Raw genomic sequence first — 22,430 nt, 5'->3', positions numbered from 1 at the left:
TTGAAAGGGGTCGGGGCTGGATCCCCGCCGACCAGCTGCAGCACAGCGACGCGGGGCCGTCATCTAACCAGTTACACACCCTGGAGCAATTTTTTTCTCTACTGACATTTTCTCAATTGCTTGTTGGTATTCTCCACTGACTTTAACCAAGCTTCCACCAGGCTATCATAAGCAGATTCTGGTGGCTGACCAGATACCATTAACCCTCTTAGACTTCCCTGACTGTGGTTTTCTAGATGTAATTTAACATTCCACATTTTAAGAAGGATGTGTTCTATGCATATTTGTCTTGACCAACATTTTTCATGATCGTATCACTAGAAAAGAGTACTTCATTTGAACAGGACCATTGCAGTACCAGTTTCTAATCCTCTTTATGAAATACACCATTGCCACTGGGAATTTTGCTTTTCTTGTTTGGATGAAGAAAGTCGACAGCATGAGAGCTACGTGGGCTGGAGGAGAGCCGGGTGTGCGGTTCTTAAAAGATCCTTTGCTGTCTTGTTTATGGCAAAGGAGAACATGGAGATACAGAGATAGCAAGAGGAAAATGTAATGGAGACAGCAGAGCTGGAGCGAAGAGAGAGAAGTGGATGGGGAAGGCAGAACAGGTGTCAGACACCTTGGGCAGAGTTTAGCTGGGATAGGAATATGGGGCAACCAGTGGGAAAGACTATGGTGGCATCCGGGAACACTGATCAAATGCAGAGTTTATCAGGCCAAGCACCTATCTCCGCTTCTGTAGCCCAGGGCTTTATTGGAATCTGGTTTGTACACGTAGTTTTAATGAAGATTTAGTCACTGTGACGGTAAAGAAAACTTTGAAATCATAACTCAAACAAAACTACTGGAGCAATTTGTGCCTCTTTGAAGAAGAAATCTGAACGAGGATCCAGAAACGAACATCGCCTGGAGTGGGTGAAGGACACCGAGCGAGGGTGCGAGCGGCAGCCGCCTGAAGCACAGCCCTGCCGCTGCACAAGGCTGAGGCCGCACGGGATGCGGCGTGGGGCGAGACGCGGGAGCCCAGGTGGGAAACGGAGCCGGGGTGCGGGGGGGCACCGAGGGGAAGGCACAGGCTGGGCAGCGGGCGCTGGAGCCCCGGGCTCCCGGCAGAGCAGGTGCCGGCCGCGCCGGGCCGGGCTGCCCGCGGCGGGGCGGAGCCTGCGGGCCGGGCGCGGCGGGGCAGGCCGGCGGAGCAGCGAGGCGCGGACCGCGCCGGGAGGGCGGGGCGCACGGCGGCGGGCGCGGCACCTGCGTGCTGGGAGCCCGGCGCCAGCCCGGCCCCTCGGCGGCGCCGCCAGACGGCGGAGGGCCGGGCCGGGCCGAGCCGAGCCGGGAAGCGCATCCCGCCCCGCTCCGCCCCGGCAGCCGCGGCCATGACCGACAACATCCCGCTGCAGCCGGTCCGGCAGAAGAAGCGGATGGACAGCAAGCACCGCAGCGGGTGAGCCGCTCGGCGGGGCGCCCGCGGGCCCCGCTCCCCGCCCGGCCGCCGCCTGTGTTGCGGGAGACGGGGCGGGCGGCGCGACCCCCGGCCCCCTCGCCTCGGGGCGGCGGCGGGGCCCCCTTTGCGGGATGCCCGGGGCAGGCGGCGGAGGGCGGGCGGGAGCTGCGTCGCCGTGCGGCCGCGGTCTGAGCCGGGGAGGAGGAGGCGGCGGCGGCGGGGGAGGCAGGCAGACGCTGACAGGTTGTCCCTGACGCCATTGCCGTGGCACGCCCGTGCGCAGAGCAGGGTCCTGCCGGGCGGTGCTGTGCTGCGGCCGGGGGCGCGGGGCTGGGGGGAGCGGGGCCAGCCGTCAGCTGCCGGCCGGGGGTGGGGAGGGGGGGCCCGGCCCTTATGCTTATTGCCGTCTCCATTGGAGCCCTCCAGACAAAGCGGTGCCGGGGCGGCAGCGAGCGCGGCCCGGGGAGGGGCAGCGAGGGCCGCGGGCACCGGGCTGGGGGCGGCTCTGGGTCCCGGTCCCGTGTGTCGGCCCCGCTGCCGCGCTTGGGGCCGGGGGTGCGGGCCGGGCCCGGGCGGGCCCTCGGCCTGGGCTGGGGAGCAGCGTCGGGCCAGAAATGGTGTTGGCAGGTCTGCAACAAAGGGCTCTGGGCGCAGAAGGCTCTGTTTAACTGTATCCGAAAAAGCAATACAATATCATTCGTGCGGGATGTTGCAATATCCCGGGGCGGGATGTGTTCCGAAAGGAGATGTATGTACGTGTGTATCCTGATATTCCCCTGCAGGAAGTTAAATAGGAGAAAATGATCCTTTAATGCTGTTCTGGCAGGAAATTGCGCAACTCTCCAGGCAGGTTGGTTTGTACACAGTGGGGTGTTCGGGGTATCCAAGTTACCTGGCTGTCGGTTACTGCAGTGCTTCTTTTGTCCATGGATAATTTGCTTTTAAAAATGTGGTGAGTGGTATGAGCAGAATAAGCCAAAATACCAAAGCAAATGCTGACTGTTAGAACAAGAGGAAATTGACTTTTTCCCCTTGTTTGTTATGTTTTCGGTTGATAGTTTTGATTTGTATTCCTCTAACTGAAATTGATCTACATACTTTATTCATTATTAGAATTATTCCTTATTATCGGTTGTTTCTAATGATGGATTTAGCAATATCCATGCCAGTTGATACTGAGCTGGGAGGTGCGTGTGGTGCAGCAAGTCATTCCCCAGCACCTGTGTAACGTGCATCACTGGGCAAGTTCCACAAGGTGCAGCCACCATGGCATTAAATTCGGTGACGTGATTGAAAGAGATGAGGAGAGGTGGATGCCTGAGAAATTTCTCAAAGCTTCTTGGATGATTTTTTTTGCTCAAGTTGTCTAATCTCCACCAAGTCCCTCTTGGGTATTATGATGTGGTTAGTAGTGTCTAACAAAAATTGCCCTCATCTAACCTAAGGTATGCTTCTTTGGTTGTGGACTCTAGCTGATTAGCAGTCACAGAGATGACATTTCCAGTGTTAACAAGAAATTTTGGCAGCAAGCAGTTGTGAAGGGAGATTCCTTAGGATTTTTCTCAACAGAAGTCTGTATAAGTTATATTTGGGGTTGCTGTTTGGTGCAGTAACTCTGGGGATAGGACTTCTCAAATATTGGGAACTCGTGTTTTACTGGTGAGTAGCCTGTGATCTGTTAGTAATGTGATCGAATGATAGTGTAAATAACAAGCATTGGACTCCAGCAAATCCAAAACAGTGTTATAAGCCAAAGAAGAAATCAGCCAGCAAGTCAGGGAGGGTCCCTGATGTCACATCCAAGATGGAGTCCTGGGAGTCCTAAGCCGTAATCAAGACCCTGTTTCTTCTGTTCCATCTGAGAAAAACCCAAACAAAAGCACTTCCAAGTCCTCTTCCTTGATACATATGAAAACCCAGGGATAAGCAAATCTTGAAAGACTTCACCTTAGTATAGCCCTGCCTGCAATTTCTACTGTGGTGGTTTCCCCCACCAGTGGGGGCAAGTTCTCAGAGGTGTTTGTCAGTTTGGTCTTCTGGAGTGGGAAATGGATTCCTGTTCATATGCTGAATGGCTTCATAGAAATTTTCATCTGTGTTAAGTAAGACATAAGAAATGCCTGATTCTCATGTAGGCAGCAAAGGGCAGGTGTTGTCCAAGCAAGGCTTTCGTTACAGCCTTGGCCTCCAGAGAAGCCAGGGAGGAACTTGCACAGTAGCCTTGCGGACATGAATAACGGTACAGACAGCCGAGACCTGCGTCAAAGAGAAACCATGTACTTGATAAACTGGTGGGAGAAGTGGTTATCTGTTCCTGAGCGTAACTTTAGTGTGGATCTTGCTGCAGTCAAAGGCTAAGCTCTAAATTCTGCAGCTGTGTGCCTTGAATTCAGCCGTATTCTTCCAAACGCTTTGCAGCACTCTGAAAACCACGATGAGATATGTGCCAGTGAGGAGGGAAGGTTAGCATGAGCTGCAGCAGGACTGTTGTTGGGATGGCAAGTGAGTCTGAGCTACCCAGGGGCTGGGCTCTGCCGGGAAGGGAACTGCAATTCCTGAAGCACCCCAGATGCTCCCTTCAGTGCATGACACAAGTTTTTCCCGAAATAGCTCATGGTCTCAGTCCACAGTCCTGCAAGGCATTTTTTCAAAACTGGCAAGCTGCTGTGCTCGTGCTGCCTCTGCAATGTAAAAGGCCTTGATCCAGAAGTGTGGGGGGAAGAATGGGGAATGAGACGGGAAGGAGGAGCTTTTCAGTAACATTTCATGCGGCCATTCCATTGTACGTGTGTGTGTACTCTTTGGCTCTGTTTAAAATGGCAAAATTCCATTCAGAGTCAACAGAGAGAGACGGGAGCTCCTGCCCTCCATCTGCCGGCGTGTGGGTGTGCCTCGGCGTGTGCGTGGCCAGGCTGGCTGCCCACGGACGAGCTGCTCGGCTCTGCTCTGCTCTGAGGATGGTGGGCAGGGGTGGGCTGCAGGACAACCACGCTCCGGGCCCCTTCCCGAGACACCCCGGCTGCGCCCTCGCACAGGGTGAGACCGTGCTTGAGTGGTGTGGAGGTGTGTATAAAGCCTAGGTGGATGTGTGTGGCTCTGTTTTCTTTTTATTTTTTCCTCTCGATGGAAAATTCTTTGCATACTTTTAATATAATGGAATGTGGGAGGTTGGTTTGTATTTTGAAAGTTCCAAGGAGTTAACAGCACAGCCTTGAGAAATGTAGGAACATCATCTGAGAGGTGCGCTTGTTGTAGAAGTGATTAAATATGTTGATGAATTTCAGCACTAATTTGACAAATACTATCCCAGTATTAGACAGATGTGACGCTTTTTTTCCATTAGGTTTGTTTTACATGAAAAACACTTATGAAAGCATTTTTCATTTGCTCTCTCAAATACTTCTCCATAGTACATGCTGCATTTATAGACAAAACCTGCTTCTTGGTAGTGGCTGTTCATCTGTCATCTGACAGTCAATCTGTCATATTACTGCTGCTTACATCGTCGCTAAGACTGCGTTCTTGTAAACAAGTATCATCCCAAGTGAAGTACGCAGTAGGCGTTTGTGCTTGTCACCGCCTCCCCATTCATGTAGATCCCTGTGCGGATTGAGGACCCCAGGACTTACAGGACTCAGAGTTTCAGATACGGTTCACGTCAAAAGAGATGCTTTAAAGTGGTTGTAATTTTATTTGGGTATTTGTGAGTTTGTTTTTTATTCTTGTTCTTGCCAAGTTGTGATTTAAAATGTGAATAACACAGTGCTGTATAAGCTTCCACATATAAGCTGTTTTCATGTATTTTTCATGTTCTTTCTGTAAGGTAGTTTTTAAAAGTTCATGGTGTACAGTGACTTGCTAATTTACTATACTTCAGGGGCTAGTGCAGTACTGTTCTTCAGTGCTTCGGTTGCAAAACAGAGGAGGAGAAATAGAAAATTGCTCACACTTCTTTAACTTTGTGATTCCCGTTTCTGGAAAGTGCGTGCTAATTTTATCAGCATCTCTAAGCAGCAATGTAAACTTTCAGCTGTTTTTCTAGACAATCTTTCTTTCAAGGACATAGTCTTCTGATTTCGTGATGGAAAGTATTTTATTATTCCTAATAATGCCAATAGTTCCCTCCTGCCAGAAACAGCCAACCTCCTCCAGCGATGCTGACCTTGCCCTGAGCAGGAGGCTTTGGAGTGGTGTGATGGCCTGAGCAGCCCCTTCCCTCACCATCCAGGTCTTTAAGCTTGGTCCCCCAAAATAGGGCTGGCATCCAAAGCAACAGGGGATCACAGAACTATACAATGCCTGTAAAATTATTTTTAAGGAGGAACAAGTCAGTTAACTGGACAAAGCTGATAGGCCCAGTCCAAAGGACTTTTTATTTAATCATCACCAGGATAATCTGAAAACATATTTGCGTAGTGTGTGTATGTTCATGGAGTACTTTGTTTCTGGTACACAATGAAATGGATTTGTCAGAATGTTTTTATCAGGGTTAAGATTATTCAGTGTCTGGAGGAGAAGAAGGCTGAAATGTTCCTTGTTAGGATCACCACCCATCTTTCTGCCTCTTCTTTCCCTGTTGCTCTCAGTATGAGTTGTGTTTTGTCATCCCAGCACGTGGGCATCCCAAATCGGGTATTTAGCGATATGACCCAGGACTTTGCACCCTAAGCGTGGCTGTCTTTCCCCATGGTACAAGCCCCTGGCAGCTTTGGGGGCTTTTGCCTTGGCTCCTGTGAGTGCGCAGCAGCCATGCAGTGCCGACGAGGGCTGGGCTTTCACCAGCATCGCACCATGTGTTGTGCCAACATAGCCTGGTGCAGTGATGAAAGCGGCCGTGGAGACCGGTGTTTGCTCGCGTTGCAACATCGGCACGTGTGAGACAGAAAGGGATCGGGTAGTGGCACTGTCCTGTCTGCACGTGACCCTGGGTAGGTTAATGAAAATGTGCCAGTCTGTTAAAACATGATCTGCCGTTACAGTCTCTCCTGTTTGCGTAAAGCGCTTCATGAGGATCACAGATGTCATGTACAGGATTGTAAAGCAGAACTAATGAGCTTAGTAATGACTTCTTACTTAATGAAGTTTAAGACATCATTGAAAAGTTTTAAAAAAAATCGTGGCAATGGGATATCTTTGGGGGGTGATAAACATATGCCTGTAAGAATGGACACATGGTTCTGTGCTTGAGAAGTGTCTCTGCTCTTACCAAAAGCTCCTTTTCCAACTTACTTCGACAAGCCACGGGCTGGCACTTGCGCAATTAGTGTGCAGAGATAACCGTCGCAGCTTACCATTCCGACTAGCCCGGGGTTTGGGCTGGGGGCTTGGTGGGACAAGAGGGAAAAACACGGTCGCAGAATAGGGAGGAGTTAAATGCCAGCACTGGGGTTGACTGGGTGCGTTCCTAACAGAAACTCTTTGGGGATCTTTGAGTGTATATCGGATAAAGATCAGCGTTTGCTGCTTTTCAGGATTTTCAGCCGCAGGCTGAGCACTGCACACTTGGGGGGAGGCCTTGAGGCGGTGACGTCCTGGGATTCCTCAGCCCTGCTAAACCTCCCCAGCTGAAATGTTGCAACGTGCCGCTCTGGTACAGCTGGTTGGAGTATTGCCTTCATTGGCTGGACTCTTTTTTTTTTTTTTTTTTTTTTAAATGAATTCCTTTACGTTGCGTAGAAACCTCATGCTAAAAGGCTCTGTAGGAGACTTCGTAGAAATGCTGGATATTCTTTACGTGAGCATTGATACTACTGATAATTGCCTTCAGAAACTTGCTAGGCAGGAAGTTTGACTTTTTTTTCTCTAATTAGGTTTTCAGTTTGCTTTCGCTGTAATGCAGGAGGTTGCGAAAACTGTGACTAGCCAGGCAGGAATTTCACAAAACTGTTACTTTTACACAGCAGATTCTTCCGTGCCCTTTCTTGCTTGTACTTGGAACTGCGTTGTTGTTAGATTGATTCTCAAACCTTATAGTAACACAGCATTTGTAAATTAAAATTCTTACAGCAACGAGTATCTTTTTGGTGGGAATGCTATGAGAGGTCATGGCTTTGCAGAACGTGTACTAAATTTGGGGTAATTTCACTTTTGTGCAATTGCCTTCTACTTCCCTGCCTTTGTGGGTGCTTTCAGTATTGGGGACCACCGTCTCATTTAGAACCATGCAAGTGTAAGCAATTTTGCAGTGCTGCGTGTTAGCATTCCCAGACTAGTGAATTCACAGTAATTTGGAAAAGAAAAGACTAAAAGTAATATAATTGTATGTAAACAGTCAGGCAGAGCGTATTCTTCTTGATGTAAAATGTTCTGATTAGTCTGTGGGGTTCATTTGCCGTTTTCTTATATGTTCGTGAAGAAAAAATGCTGTTAAGCAATTGAACTTATTAAAATGTCTGGAAATCTCCTTTGGAGATTTAGATATCGGTTTGAAGATCTGCCCAGATACTTGGAAAGTTCTTGGGAGCGTATTGGAATTTTACTTTGTAAAAAAAAAAAAAAAGAATTCCCAGCACGAGTGAAAAATATATTAAATTATGGTAGTACTGTCTTTGGGTCTTATGCTATTGTAAATATTATGATATAGGTGAGTAGGTATTTCTGCTGTTGAGTACAACCCCTAGAAGAGGCCCAACCTAAAAAATAAACAAAGGTAACTGGTTTCAGATGTCTGATTACAAGGACCAACTGACTCTCTCTGTAACTGAGAAGCATGTTGTGATGAAATGGAGTGTGTGGACACCAGGTTTGCTTCCTTGGGCAAAGCCTCCTATTTGGAGCCATATCACAGAGGTCATTCTGAATTCACAGTCATTAAAACATGGGATCAAGGCTAATCTTGTGTGGTTTTCTGCATCCTGAAAGAAGGAAAACAACTTTTTTCCTTTTTTTTTTTTTACATTTCTTCGTAGAGCATATCTGTTTTCCATTGCAATCCAAATACAATTTTCACCATTTTCCATTAAAACGTATTTGCAATACAAGTGACTATTTGTCTTAGGTCTTCATCTACAAAGACAGAAGAAAACGGCAATTAAAAGGTATCAAGCCACTAAAATATACTTCTGAAGTAGAGCTTGTGAATTTGAGTGTTTAACACCAGCTTTACTGCTTGTCTCGTGTTGGTAGCTGCCTTTCAGATGTCGGTATTGTACACAACTGTGTGGGCAAGAAAAATCTACCAGTTAGTTTTTCTTAACAGGAAAAAATAAAGTTTGTAGCTCTAACAAAAACTGATAATTTCAGGGGCAAGTACAAGTGGGTTACATTTAGGGTACTTATGTTAATTATGGTTTTATGTTACTACATGAGGAATAGTCAAAGATGGAAATCTGTTGTCTTAGGAATGTTACAAATGCAGGATAACAGGCAATGATAAGATAGAAATAATAATAATAGATAATGTCTAAAGCTAAGCAGAGATGGCAGTAGTGGTGCTCTAAGTCTGTGGGTAATCTGATGCCTCTTGTATATGCTTGAACAGTAAAGCATCCCCAATTATTTTATTCCAGTGATTTGACCTAGGAGCGCTTTGCTATCAGAGTTTTGAACTGTTTGCATCACCCACTATGTTTATTTCTGTCAGGTTTTCCTGCATACTCCTAATTTTCTGTTATTCAGCAAGTGAACAGTTTGCAAGTCAGAGTTGACAACTACAGAGGCTTTGATAAGGCTGACCTCTGCACGGTCAGCGAGACGTGTGCGGGGGTGAAAGCAGTGGGACTGTTGCTGAAATTGGAGGACTTGACAAGTCCTCTGGCTGTGGAATGGGGAGTTTGACTTGCCTGGAGCTGGTAAGAGGCTGTTTGGCACCATCCAAAACTTGTGATTTCATGTTCCTTCAGCAGCGATGCGTGGGTGCTGTGCAGTGCTCTGCTGGCTTGTCAGCATTTCGGTCTGAAAGCGGCCACGAGCGAGAGAACCTTCTCTCCTGTGTTTGGGTGGCACCCGCACGCATACGGCTGCGCTTGGTCTTGAGCACAGACTAGAGAAAATCTGCCTTTTCAGAGCTTGTTTGCCACTCTTCATGAAATATTATAGCATCAAAGTAATTTGATTATGCAAAAATCATTTTGTCTGGTTTTAAGAGCTTGTGAGACATTATCTCGCAAGTCAGCCTTGTGGAGTTGATGTCTATGCCTGCTCATGAGCACTGAACCGCGTGGCAACAGCTTTTCTCTACTTCTGGAAGCAAAATTGGTTTTTATTCCTCTTATCTGCTGAAGGATCTGACTTAACTGATCTCACTTCTTTCTGTTTATTTGCATCCAGCAGGTCATAAAACATCAAAAAATAGTATCTTGGTAGGAAACCGCCTTTTGCATGGTGAGTTGTAAACTCTGTTCATCGCGCTGCGTGTATCGTCTGGCAAGACAGGGACTTCACGAGCCAAATGCTTTGTGTACTTCCTTAAATAGTTATTTCTTTCGGTTAGGTGTGTATTTAACTGAACTTTTGTGGCAGAGTGCTGTGATCCGAGAACAGATCTTAGTGGTGGTTTTTGGAAAGATGTTTGTAAGCGCTCTGAAGCTTTTGGTTATCAATCCAGGCGATACTGGGTGTCCCAGATGTCAGTGAAATCAATAGGTCTGTGTTTAAAGGAGCCAGGGGGATTGGGAAGAAATTGGCTTTCACTGAGAAGCCGTGGCAACAGAAAAATAACAAAAATAACCCTTTTGGGCTTTGCGAGGGTACAATACTGCAATTTTGAACAGAGAAGCTTTTTCAAGGTGCACGAGGGGTCGCTGGTAAGTCCTCGCATCTCCCACAAAGTAACCAACGCTCTGTTTTTTTCATTGCCTCAAGCAATGATTCGTTACATTGAGCAGTGCACGGTTTTATTCACTAAAATTCATGTGAGAGCTGACTTTTTGCTGGCCACGGCAGCCAGGTTGCAGGTCCCATGGAAAGAAAGTTGTAATTCTCTTGTGTTACCGTTGCTTCACAAATTGCATGTTAGTCCTCCACATTTTTCTAGAGAAGTTAGAACTGATACGGTTACTAAAGTTTTAGTGAAGTTGGTGTGGCTTTCCTGTGTTCCCACGTAACTTTTGGCAAAGGCCAAAAATGATGTTATGTAAAAGGCTTTAATGATAAGCCTGAGTTGAAAAAGTAAAAAAATCAGTGTGCTGACACAGGTTCATATTTTTATTTATTTTGAATAATTTTTGGAAAATTGGTATTGCAAGATATAAAGAGTAATTGTTGTGCTGGGTAATTGAAAGCTGACAATATTTAATGGAACAAGAACAGATACAGCTCTCAAAGTAGACAAAAATGCAGGAAAAAAATTAGAGCAGAAGTTATATCGGTCTAGTCGGATTGAAAATAGGTTGAACTTGAATGCCTGCAGCCGCTGCTCTGGCAGCTGGGGTTTGTGGCGCTGGGTCCCGGGCTGGGCTGGGCTGCTCGAGCTTGCAGCCTCTGCGGTGGGGCTGCAGTGGGGCTGTGCCTGAAGAGGTGAGTATGCCAATTAGTACAGCTAGACTGACAAACTGAGACTGCGTGGCTGGGTCTGCAGTGCGTGTGCTCAGTCGATGAGAATGCGTGTTACTTGTTAGTAGCTAACATACAATTTGCTATTAATGTAAACAGAGCTAGTGACTATGATACTGTGTAAAAATAAAATCATTAATCATTGAGTATCTATTTTCAGTTTCCTTTTAAGGTTTTATTTTTAGAGGATTATAGATTATTATTCCTTGGCAAGGCTGTTTTAAAGTGCAAAAATCCAAATATGCAAATATTAAACCCTTCTCTTAAAAAGGTATAAATTTCTGTGAAGCAGGGGTTGCAGGGAAGGAGGAGGATCTCTGTCTGTCTCCATCTCTTCTCTATAGGATGTATGAGATCATTTTACATATATGCATTCCTGTTTATGTTCAGTTCGTACATGGGAAAGCCCCCTTTTGCTTCAGGAAGTTTCCATACACCAACAAGGAAACAGAAACAGTAATAGAAAGCACCTGTTACTGTTTTATTCATGGGAGCTTTCTAGCATAACACCTGCAATGCAGGATCAGTGCAAGGGGACCTTTCCGCCTGTACCCCCCGACCTCCCTGCTTCCCGAAGCCCATCCATTCTCGGGCAGCAGAGGCTCTCCCAGCAGCCGGCACTGACTCTGTGCCATGATGACCTTGGGCCATGCTTCTCCAGGCATCGGTCTCGTGAAAGTCAAGCGAGGAGCCTCCCCAGCCCTCGTTGCTGCAGGCACGTTTCCAGCATTGCTGCAGGCCTGCCCAGCTTTGAACATGGGGTTGCGTGATGTTTTAGCAAGAACTCCAACACCGTACAAGGTGTTGGCTCGTAGCTCGGCAGACTGCAAGGCAGGTGTGCAGGGTCTGTGGCAGGCGGAGCATCTGTATTTGGTAGAAAGTCAAGCCCTGGGTCTTAAGATGCTTGTAGTACAGTGGATAATTGACAGATGAGAGGTGGTGAGTGACAGATCATAGAATCATTAAGGTTGGAAAAGACCTCTAAGATCATCAAGTCCAACTGTCACCCAACACCACCATGCCTGCTAAACCGTGTCCCAAAGTGCCACATCTACATGTTTTTTGAACACCTCCAGGGATGGTGATTCAACCACTTCCCTGGGCAGCCTATTCCAATGTCTGACCACTCTTTCAGTAAAGAAATTTTTCCTAATGTTCAATCTAAACCTCCCCTGATGCAACTTGAGGCCATTGCCTCTAGTCCTATCGCTAGTTACCTGGGAGAAGAGACCAACACCTGCCTCACTGCACCCTCCTTTCAGGTAGTTGTAGAGAGCAGTAAGGTCCCCCCTCAGCCTCCTCTTCTCCAGACTAAACAGCCGCAGTTCCCTCAGCCGCTCCTCATAAGGCTTGTGCCCCAGACCCTTCACCAGCCTTGTTGCCCTTCTCTGGACACGCTCCAGCAACTCCAGCAAATGAAGAAGCAATGCTAAGCTCTTCTGGCAGAGAGGGTCTGGGGTGCGCGTGTGTGAGTCAGAGAAATGTATTAAAAATTTAACTCATTAATGAATGTTCCTTCTGTAGGTGTTGTGAGTGCTTAAGATGCTGTGGGAGGAGAGACCCAAGGCCTCGTACTGTTTGGCTTGGCCATCCGGAGAAGAGAGACCAGAGATACCCTCGCAATGTGATCAACAATCAGAAATACAACTTTTTTACGTTTCTCCCTGGGGTAAGTGTGAATAAAGACGCTTTTCATCATCCCACCCCAATGCTTTCCCCAACTTCAGTGATTTTACAGTAGGTAGATGTAGAATCTTGAGCCAGAGGAAACTGTTAATGTTTGGGTTGTGTTTGGTGAGCCTCCAGCAAAGGCTGCCTTAGGGCAGCAGCAAACCAGACACAGTCCTGGACACTCAGGACAGATCTGCTGTCACACTGCCCTAAGTTAGCATTTAGACATTAGAGGAGCATGCAGAAAGGTTTCTGGTGGTTAGTTCAATATGCATAACTTCAAACTCCGTTAATCTCCTCCCTCCTCTTTTTTTTTTCTGTTTTTAGGTGCTGTTTAACCAGTTCAAATACTTCTTCAACCTTTATTTCCTGCTTCTGGCCTGCTCTCAGTTTGTCGTTGAAATGAGGCTTGGTGCCCTTTACACATACTGGGTTCCTCTGGTAGGTCATTCAAGGTTTATTTATTCAAGAAAGTTTCAGTGTTTGACACAATTTCTTGTGCTGCCTTTTCTGTAGGGTTTAAGTTTGCACCTTAAATCATTTTGTTAGCTTACTTCTTCAGGCCTGCTCCGTACACGTTGTTAAGTAGATGCCCATTCTGGCCTCGAGCTGTGTTTTGTAGAGGCTCGACAGGGATGCGAGAGGACTCTGCCCCCAGCTTGTTCATCACAATAGGCACAGAGCTCTCGCCACCGGCCACGCTGACTGCAAGGGCAGCAGGCCTTCGTGAATAATGTGAGAAAATGAATGGAGACCAGAGCAGATAAATTTCCCTGGCAGTGTGTGTGCTGTGCACAGCTTCATCGGGACCTCGGGGGGCTCACGGAGCGTCTGCGTGGGGCGTTGTGCCCTCCCGGGGTGATCACGCGAGGGACCCCGGACCAGCCTGGCAGTTGCAGCGAAGGACTGAAGGGCGCCTGTCAAATGTGACCTTAATGAGCGGCCATACACGCAATGAGGGCAAATCACGCTTCCCTGCCAAGCGCTTTGACCTGCGGCCTTGGGATAGGTCAGCAGGCTGCTTCGTGGTTTAACTACATTGTAAAAAACAAATGAAAAAACTGAGACACACCCCCCCCCCCCCCAACCTCCCACATACAAAAATAAATATGTAGAGACATATTCACGCTCTGTCAAGGTGCAGATACTCTTCTCGTGGACTATGTGCCCTTTTCTTTGGATGGCCATGTGTTTCACCTGCCATCAGAGGAAATCAATAACCGGTTTTGAAGCAGAAACTCCAGTGCTGCCAAAGGACAGAAAGAGGAATAGTTGCATAAAATGGGCTTCTTAAATCTCTAAAATGTGCTGCATGAGCCAGTTACAACTGCTTATAGGCTTAAATATAGATACCTGTATATTTTTTATTTTATCCCAATAAAACTACTATTTCTCTTTCTGTGTGAATAACTTTTCTCCTGCACTTCAACTCGTAGTGTTGTAGAATAATTTTGATTCAGAGGTACATCTGGTCCAACTGTCTGATCAAAGCAGGGCTGTCTTTGAACTTAAGTTGGTTTAACTCATCTAGCTGAGTTTTGAAAATCTTCAAGGATAGACATCCTTTTTGCTTTAAAGAAATTACACAAAACCAACTGAAAATTGATTAAAATAAAGTACAGGGCTCTTTCTAAAACACTACTTGTGCACTGATTTGAGAAATGGTGGTGGTGAAAATTCACAGCTCCATTGAGGTTGCTGAGGACTGGCAAAGGAAATTTTTCCTGCCTTTTAGAAACTTTCAGTACAGTGAAACCCCTGGTAAAAGCCAGAAAGAAGTGAAGGGGCAGCTTTGGGACATTGCTGCTAAAATTCTGTTTGTATTAAATTCTGGATCTCACTGAATTCTCTCTTGTGTGCTGTATTGCATTTGCTGTATGAATGTAATGCTAGTTTTGTAAGATCCTGTCCTATAAATAAAGTATACATGCACACAAAGGATGTCTCTTTTTGGGTTTTGTATAGGTAGTTGTGACTTCCTCATGCCAGGTGAGCAATTAGAATTTAGCATATGAGCTGCCAGAAAGCAGGATAAGAAGGGTCTTTGTTCATTACTGGCTGCTAATGCGAGTGTTGGGGATGGACTGACAGGCGAGGTGCCACAGTGAGTCGGCACATGTGGGAATATTTTGGGGCGATTATTTGAAGACTCTTCAAACAGCTGAAACACAAGTTGAAAATAACTGATGCTTTTTTTAAATTTTATTTTGGAAAGCAGATAGGAATTTCTAGCTAGACGCACAAATGCAACTTGTAAATAGAAATGAAATGTTCTTGTAAATAGAAATGAAATGTTCATTTTTATCTTGATTTTTTTGGTTATGGGAATGAGAGATCTTCCACAGTGGTGCAAAACAGACTGTTGTGGTCCTGAGCACTGGAGGGTAAAACACTTCGCTGAAAATACTGTATGAATGGCTTCTTATTTTCAGTGTTTGTAAATACAGCGTTGAATAGAGGCATTTTTTTAAAAAGTTAATGCCATCCTTGGGTCTCTTTATGTGTCTGCATTTTTAAATACTGCAGAAACATACTACATTGCATTTCAGTACCGATACTAATCTAGACCATGCATTTAGATGCATCTGTGTGTACTAGAATGAGGGACTACTTCGTTTCATTACAGGATTGTGAGAGCCAGCAGGTGAAGCATGCCTCAGTATTTTAATAAAGAAACTGCTCTCCCTAAGTCCTAGTAGCTCTTAAGTCACTCTTAATAATTTTTCTTTGTTTAGGAAAAATGTGAGAATTTGAATTGTTATTGTATTGGGTAGTGTTAGCAATGCTTCACAGCAAGACTTTCCCGAGGTGGTTGTGGAGTTCAGGTTTACAAGTTCCAGCTTAGCAAGTTGTGCACACAATTTTTTGAGGTGTGTGCACAGCTGTTCTTTCTAAAAATGAAGTTACTTTAAAGTTGGAAATTTCAACCCACTGGCAAAGTCTCCCATTTGGGTAGTTGGGTATTTACAGACATTTTCATGTGGTTTTTCATGTAACACTCAGTTTCTAATGTCACCCTGCCCCCTTCTTAAAATCAAAAAGTTTCTTATTGACAGAGATAATCAGTACGTGGTTGCAATTTTCAAGAATACAGCGTGTAAGAAGTTCATTTTTCTTCTGTAATGCATGAGGAGTGTTTTAACTGTTTGGTGAGTTTGAGCTGAATAGTGCCTAATGAAAAAATGACTTTGTGGTACTAGGCTCATGAAGAATTGTCTTGCATTAATTTAGTTAATTTTTATACAGTGAAGGATGTGATGTGAGCATTTTCCTCATCACAAGAGGAAATGAAATGACTTCTCATATCCACAGGAAAGTAGGACCGAAACCCTAGTCAGACAAATGTGTAATTATACTATGAGTAGTTCACATTAATATGTTTAGAGTGCTTATTTATGTAGGTTGAGTGTATGTATGCATACACATGAATACACACACATTGCATAAGTATGTGTATATCTATATATATAAAAAAAGAAGTTATATAGATTTCTGCGTAAAGAAATCTCCTAGGTTAGATGAGCTAACTTTGATGGCTCTGTGGTGAGGGAGTACTGAGGTTTGAGGGATCCTGTCTTATGTTGGACTTTTGCGTAACTCTCGGTCTTGGTTACGTACCTGTGAAGTGAGGTGAAATATGTCATTTAGGCTCTTCAGATAAACTTTAAAAATATTTGCTTGGGAGGTACTGGCAGAGCATCATGGCACGGCTAAGAAACGGAATGATAACATTCTAAGCTACAAGTCTGTTGTTAGTTTGCCATTGAGAGTTCTGGACAGCAGCGCATAATATCCTGATAATGATTTAGTGGGAGAAAATAAAATAAGGAAATGCAGAATGTTGGCATTGACAAATATTAGGAGTAAAATTAGGAGTCGGTACTGATAAATATTGCTTTTATTAGAGGCAGATGTGATTTTTCCTGACCTTTTCATCCATTCTGTTTCCCCCCCCGTGCTCCTTTTAGGGCTTTGTGCTAGCTGTTACCGTCATCCGAGAGGCGGCGGAGGAGATCAGATGCTACATGCGCGACAAGGAAGTGAACTCGCAGATCTACAGCAAGCTCACAGCGAGAGGTCGGCTCAGCGGCTCCAGCGCGCCCGCAGCATCCTGGCATGGCTGCACCAGCGCCGGGGGTTGCAACTCAATCAAACACTGCTGACAGTCGCAGAGGCAGAGTTCAAGGAATGGGGAGGGGGTTCTGGGCTCGCAGGCGCGTGGCTTTGCCGCCACGCCGACGCTCCTGCTGCTGCGGGAGTCTGGGAGGGCTTCTCATGGATGGCTCCTGGTTGCGATGGATGCTGGGCTTTGCTGAGGATTTCCATGTGAGATGCACAGCTAATGCGAGGAGGATGTACGTGAATTGCTTCAGATAACTTCAGAGCATCATCTTAGCGACCCGAGGTGTGGGGAGCGGGCAGCCAGTGCGTTTGCACACGCAGGAGCCTGCTTGGTGGGCTGGGAGTTCGCTGCAGCCAGCGCCAGGCAGGGGTGAATTTCCAAGCAGTTGATGGGGTATTGTTAAACCCTGCTTGCTCCTAACGCCAGTGTAGGCCAGAATTTCTTTCCCAGTTATTGTCCCTTCTTGGTGGATTGGAATCACCAAAGAAAATGACACTGGATCTTTAGGCTGTGGGGGTGGATGTTTCCAGAAGGGGAATGTGTTTCCCTTCCTGCAGAGCTGTGACGTGAGGGAAGGGCTCTGTAATGTTGCATGGATGAAGGGAGGGAGAGGCAAATACAGCAAACAGCACAGCAGGAAGAAATAAAAGAATAGTGCTATGGTAGGTGTGATATGTTGTTTGGGGTGGGTTGGGTGCTTGGTTTGTTTTTCTTCCAATTTTGGTAACAGTGCATCTGTCTTCCTCCTGCATGTGTGTTTTGCCTGTCTGCCCTGTCAGTGAGAGAGACAGATGTAAGAAAGATTCCTATAAGCTACCAATTCGCATTCTTGAATGGAAACAACATATGCATGCTTACAAAGGGGAGGAAGATCCACATAGGCAGATAATCTGCAAAAGCACTTTACTAGAAGAATTAAACCAAGGTCTGTGAAGTTGTCAGGAGGTGGTTGTGCAGCGGTACATTCAAATGATGAGGGTGAAGGTAGGCTGTGTTGTAGTGTCTAGGAATGGGGACTCTTTCAGCACAGGTACTGCAAATCATAGTTAAGGAGAAGTACTCTGTGTACTGAAGGAACTTGTGAGTGCATATGTTAAATTTAAGGTGAGTTTCTTAACATACTGACATGTTCCATCACTGACTGAGCATGCGATACCGGTTGAGTTTCATAGGTTTTTTCTGGGTTGTGCCAGACAGGGACTCACATCATGCAAGTCCTTCGCTAAAAGAGACTGTGTGACATGCTATCACATCTTTTGTGTGTTTCTGTTAGCAATGACTGATGTAGTTCCTCAGTATTGGCAATGTCTTCTCTTGTATTTGTTTTGTATACATCATCTTTAGCCCCTTCCTCCAACTGTGAGGAGTTTGGAGACCTGGTTTGTAAGTGAGCCCAGGCGGCAGCTCAGCTGTGCCTGGTCCCTGGCTCAGGGCATTGTTTACAGCTGTGCTGTACCTAACAAAGACATTTAAATTCTCTTTTGAAAAATCGAATGCTGCCTTACCACGGAGTTACACCTAATACCATGACAATGACGGTGGGGCCAGAGTTTTGTTTTTAAAAAGGGAATGAACTGAATTTAAGCAACTTCTTTTTTTCATTTGCAGTTCCTTTGTTACAAAAGTTTATACCCGTGAATTAAGATGCAATGAACTACATGTAGTAAAAATATACTGCTTTCAACACTTGCACTTTTAAGAATAAGGCTGCTTTTTAAACGTAATGGCTTAAGGCTGTATGTATTGCACATGCTGGGAATTACGAGGCATCTCCGAACTAGGGAGTTTGAGTTTCTGAATATTAAATCCCCTTTTAATAATGTGTTCTTACTACAACACTTAAAATGCTTGGCAACCAACAAAAGCCTCATCCAAGAGGGGTGTACTACATCTATTTAAAGATATAAAAGAGTTGCCTTCTGGATTCTATTCAATGATCTATAAGGGGCCTGACCTTTCCTTCAGTTCTTTTCATATTGCTATTACGTTTCCCATGAATGATTTCCCTCCCCCCCAGTCCTTTAACTTTTCTAATTTCGTGAAAGAAACCAAGGAGGATTGGCAGCTGGGCACTAGCTGAAAATCTTAAGCCACTTTATTTAACATGAATTTGGTGCAGAAACAGGAATGAGACTTCCTAGCAGTATGGTTCAGAGTGGGAAAAACTTGTAAGGTTATTTATGATTGCTTTGTGGTCTGAGGAGAAAAGTAATTTTCTGTTTCTCGCTGAATCTCAGTGCTCACACTGTTCAAGAGACCTGAACATCTACTTTTCCACTGATTAAAACCATAGCATCCCTGGGGATCACCTGGGAGCAGGGAGGTGCCTTGTGAGGCCACCATGGCTGGGGGATGGAAGAGCATTGGGTTTGTTTTAGTGTAGCTGTTGGTACTGTTAGAAGAAGTTGGCAAGCTTTCAAGGAAGCCTTTCATCAGGTTAGAAGCAGAAGCAGCAAATACCAAAATAAGATGAGAATAGCTGATCTTCACCATCACTTCTCAGCGTGGCTGACAAAGCCCCAGGTAGGACTTTCCTTGGACTGTTTGTAGGCCATTTCATGTTTTGTTGTTGTTGAATGGCAGGGTTCACATGTCAGGATATTGGCACAGCCCTGTGCTGAACAGGGGCACTGCGGAAGAGTACTGGTGCACAAAAGCTCTCTGAAATGTGGCTATATATTTTTTTAAAACTTCGTTTCACCTCTGAAGCCAGCGTTTTGGGGGAGGGGGATTAGGTGAGGCTCCACACTGAGCACTGCTGTTCTTGAAGATTGGCTATAATGGATCTAATGGAGGCTGTAGCTTTCTCTAAGCTGTTTTTATTTCCCCTGAGTATTTGCATTAAGCTGCTGTTACCGTGGTGGAGAACAGTTTTTCTCATCTCCAGCCTTGACCTCCCCAGGACAACCCCACGGGTGTGAATGCGTTCTCAGATCCGAATGGAGTCTGGGAGACTTAACCACGTGCTTAGATGCAGTTTTGAATAGGGGTAGAAGTGAGCACAGATTTCGGTGCTCTCCCGAACCAGGATCCTCGTGTCCTCTTTGTGTGCGGTTGCTTACGGCTGGGCACGGCTCCTTCCGCCGGCCGGGGGCTCTTGGGGTCCGGCACCCCTGACAGCCGGGCCCCCACCCGGGGACATTCTGAATTTGCTGCTTTGCTCCTGTATGTGACACTTTTTTTCACGGACTGTTCGTGTTAAGCTTTTTAAGATTGATTAAGCTGCTTGCTTTGTAGAGAAAAAGGGAGAATCCTCTCTGGATCACATTTTATTTTGAACATGGGTGCTGAGTGCCAGGAACTGAACTGTTTGGAGGGCAGCATGAGGCAAGAGTAGACAGTACTGTATTTTCTGTGTTCATTTATTTTACGTAACATCAAAAAAACTCCACCCTGAACCTCTTTTCTCTTTCTACCGAAATGATCCATTTATGTTCCCGAATGATGAAACCAGCAGACTTCTGGAAAGCATTTTTTTTTTTAAATAGAAAGCTCTCCATTTAAAGGACAGTTGTTTGGATTGTAATAAAAAATAATCAAATTTCAATCCCCTATTCATGAACCTACAAGCCTCCTTGTGTTCAGAAATTTGTGTGCTGACTTTCTGCTTGATAGAAAGCTAGAACTGTGCTTGCAAATTCTTGGTTTGTTTTTCTTCTCTCGCAGCCCCCCTCTCCGGGTAACACTGCATAATGGAGAGAAACTCCACAGAACGAAATGGGAAGAGACCTCCTACTGAGGGGTGCTACTTAAGATACAGATCATTGGCATTTACCAGCCATATAAAAACAATATTTTCCCAAACCCTCTGAGTCCTGCTCCACAGTTTATACAGCATAAGGCTGCAAAAGCCAAAAGTTTGGTGCAGCACATCCAAACAACTCCCTTTCCCCCCCCCACAGATGCATTTGACTTATTTTAATAAATCTCTGGCTTCATCTTTAATTCCAAATTAAGTGTTTTGATCTGTGTCTTGATGAAGCTCTGCAGATCTATTGTGAAATCTTGACGTAAGTGCTCACATGATTGAAAAAGGCATCTCTAATATATTTAAGGCTAATATATTTAATACTTTAAATAGCTCTATGGTACATCCATCATGCTGCAGATTTGGTGTTAATTCCAAAGGCCGTAGCTGAAGTTGGAACAAGCTGTTTGCATTCTATTGTGTTTACTTTTTTTATCTTTAAAACAAATAAAAATCAGGATACAGCAAAGAATGAAACAAATATCAATCAAACTTTGAGAATTGATTGTTTTTTTGTTGTTGAAAATGAGATACCAAGACTAGTTGCTTCTTAAAATTGCGTTAATCACTGACTCATATTCTGATTAACTTCAGAAAACATAAACTGGAAGCATTGTAAATGCTAAGTAAACCCATGCATATTTAGAGGAAGCACTTTTAGATGCATTAATAAAAGCAGTAATTTACTGTTACAAATATACTTTAATAGTAGGGCAATATTGGCAGATGAAGCAGTTGTGTTATTAGCTGGTTTCTTAAATGTGCATGAGAAAACATCGAATGTTTGGGAGGTAGTTTGCCCACAGAAAGAAAAAGGAATTACAGAATTCCCCAGATCAAAATAAAACTAATTCAAGTAAGTTGCTTTATGGGAGTCCTGAGTCAAAGGAAACATCTGGTCCCGCGCCTTCTTAGCAGGACATATGGTACATACTGCAGAGATGTCGTCCGTGAGAGGCCAGGAGTATGGCTGGAAAAGCAGAATTAACTTTGCTACCTAAAAAGGGCATCTCATTTATACAGGAGTTATAAAAATGTGTGTTGGTTAGGAAGGTGCTCTCTTTCTTTTACCTTAAAACAGCTGAGGCTGGGAGGGTTATTGAACATGACAAATCTGCTCCGACTGCTTTGATTTTTCTTGTATTGGAAAAATTTTAAAGCAGGTGATACTGTTTTCAGAATAATGATCCAAAAAGCCTTTTATGTACTTAATTGTAGGAAATCATCATGTTGTAGCTTTGTCCAGGCATTAATTTGTCTTTTCCAGTGTGAATTTACATCATTAAGGAAAGCCCTGCGAAAATAAGTTTCTATTCTTGGAACGCTGCAGGTAGTGTTTCCTGTACTGATGGTCACCAAATAAATCCTTGTGAACTTTAAGAGAAATACATAAAATAGGGTTAAACAAACCCATCTCTCCTTCCAAGAGCTTTTCTCCACAGTGATTTAGGAGTTGCTATGCCTGTGTGGGGAGAGCACACAGGGTTTTTTTTCCTCCTTTACACAGGAGAATATTCAAAAGCACTTTTTGTTGCTTTGTGAATAACCGTATTAAAAGCGGAGGAAGAGATGTTATCTGTCAGACCCTTTTAGTGTCATAGTACCTAACTTTGTATAGCCCATACAGAAGATGGCCAGGGATGCTTTTTTGGATCCTCTTGGAGTGCGGCTTTTCTTTTCAAGCCTCTGCGTAATGGACTCTTAATCCCCGGTATGCTTCCTGCCCTGGCAGAGATGTCTTTAGCCCAGCATTTGTTTTGTTTACCCTTTTTTAAAAACTAAAAATCTTGCAAGACCAAACCCAGAATCTGCAAAAGACCTACGAGATATTTGTGAAATGGGCCATGACTGCTTATAATTTGTAGGAATAATTACAGCATGTAAGGAAGTCTGCATTTATTAGCAGCAGTGATGAAGCATGTTGTTAAGCACACAGTGTGTCACCAAAG

The 22,430-nt window shown here is 45.0% G+C and overlaps 1 protein-coding gene across 1 annotated transcript in view; it reads left to right on the top strand.

The window, feature by feature from the left end:
- The first annotated feature begins 1,283 nt into the window (after window positions 1-1,283).
- Window positions 1,284-22,430, top strand: part of ATP9A (ATPase phospholipid transporting 9A (putative)) — a 65,036-nt gene continuing 43,889 nt past the window's right edge. Inside the window, exons 1-4 of the mRNA XM_075438958.1 lie at window positions 1,284-1,447; window positions 12,464-12,608; window positions 12,938-13,051; window positions 16,579-16,687. Of these exons, the coding sequence (XP_075295073.1) occupies window positions 1,380-1,447; window positions 12,464-12,608; window positions 12,938-13,051; window positions 16,579-16,687 (436 nt within the window). The 5' untranslated portion in view covers window positions 1,284-1,379. The remainder of the gene's footprint in view (window positions 1,448-12,463; window positions 12,609-12,937; window positions 13,052-16,578; window positions 16,688-22,430) is intronic.

The sequence above is a fragment of the Opisthocomus hoazin genome, chromosome 18, assembly GCF_030867145.1.
Source record: "Opisthocomus hoazin isolate bOpiHoa1 chromosome 18, bOpiHoa1.hap1, whole genome shotgun sequence".
Classification (NCBI taxonomy): domain Eukaryota; kingdom Metazoa; phylum Chordata; class Aves; order Opisthocomiformes; family Opisthocomidae; genus Opisthocomus; species Opisthocomus hoazin.
The sequence above is the reverse complement of the archived record's forward strand: the minus strand, read 5'-3'. Positions and strand labels throughout refer to the sequence as shown.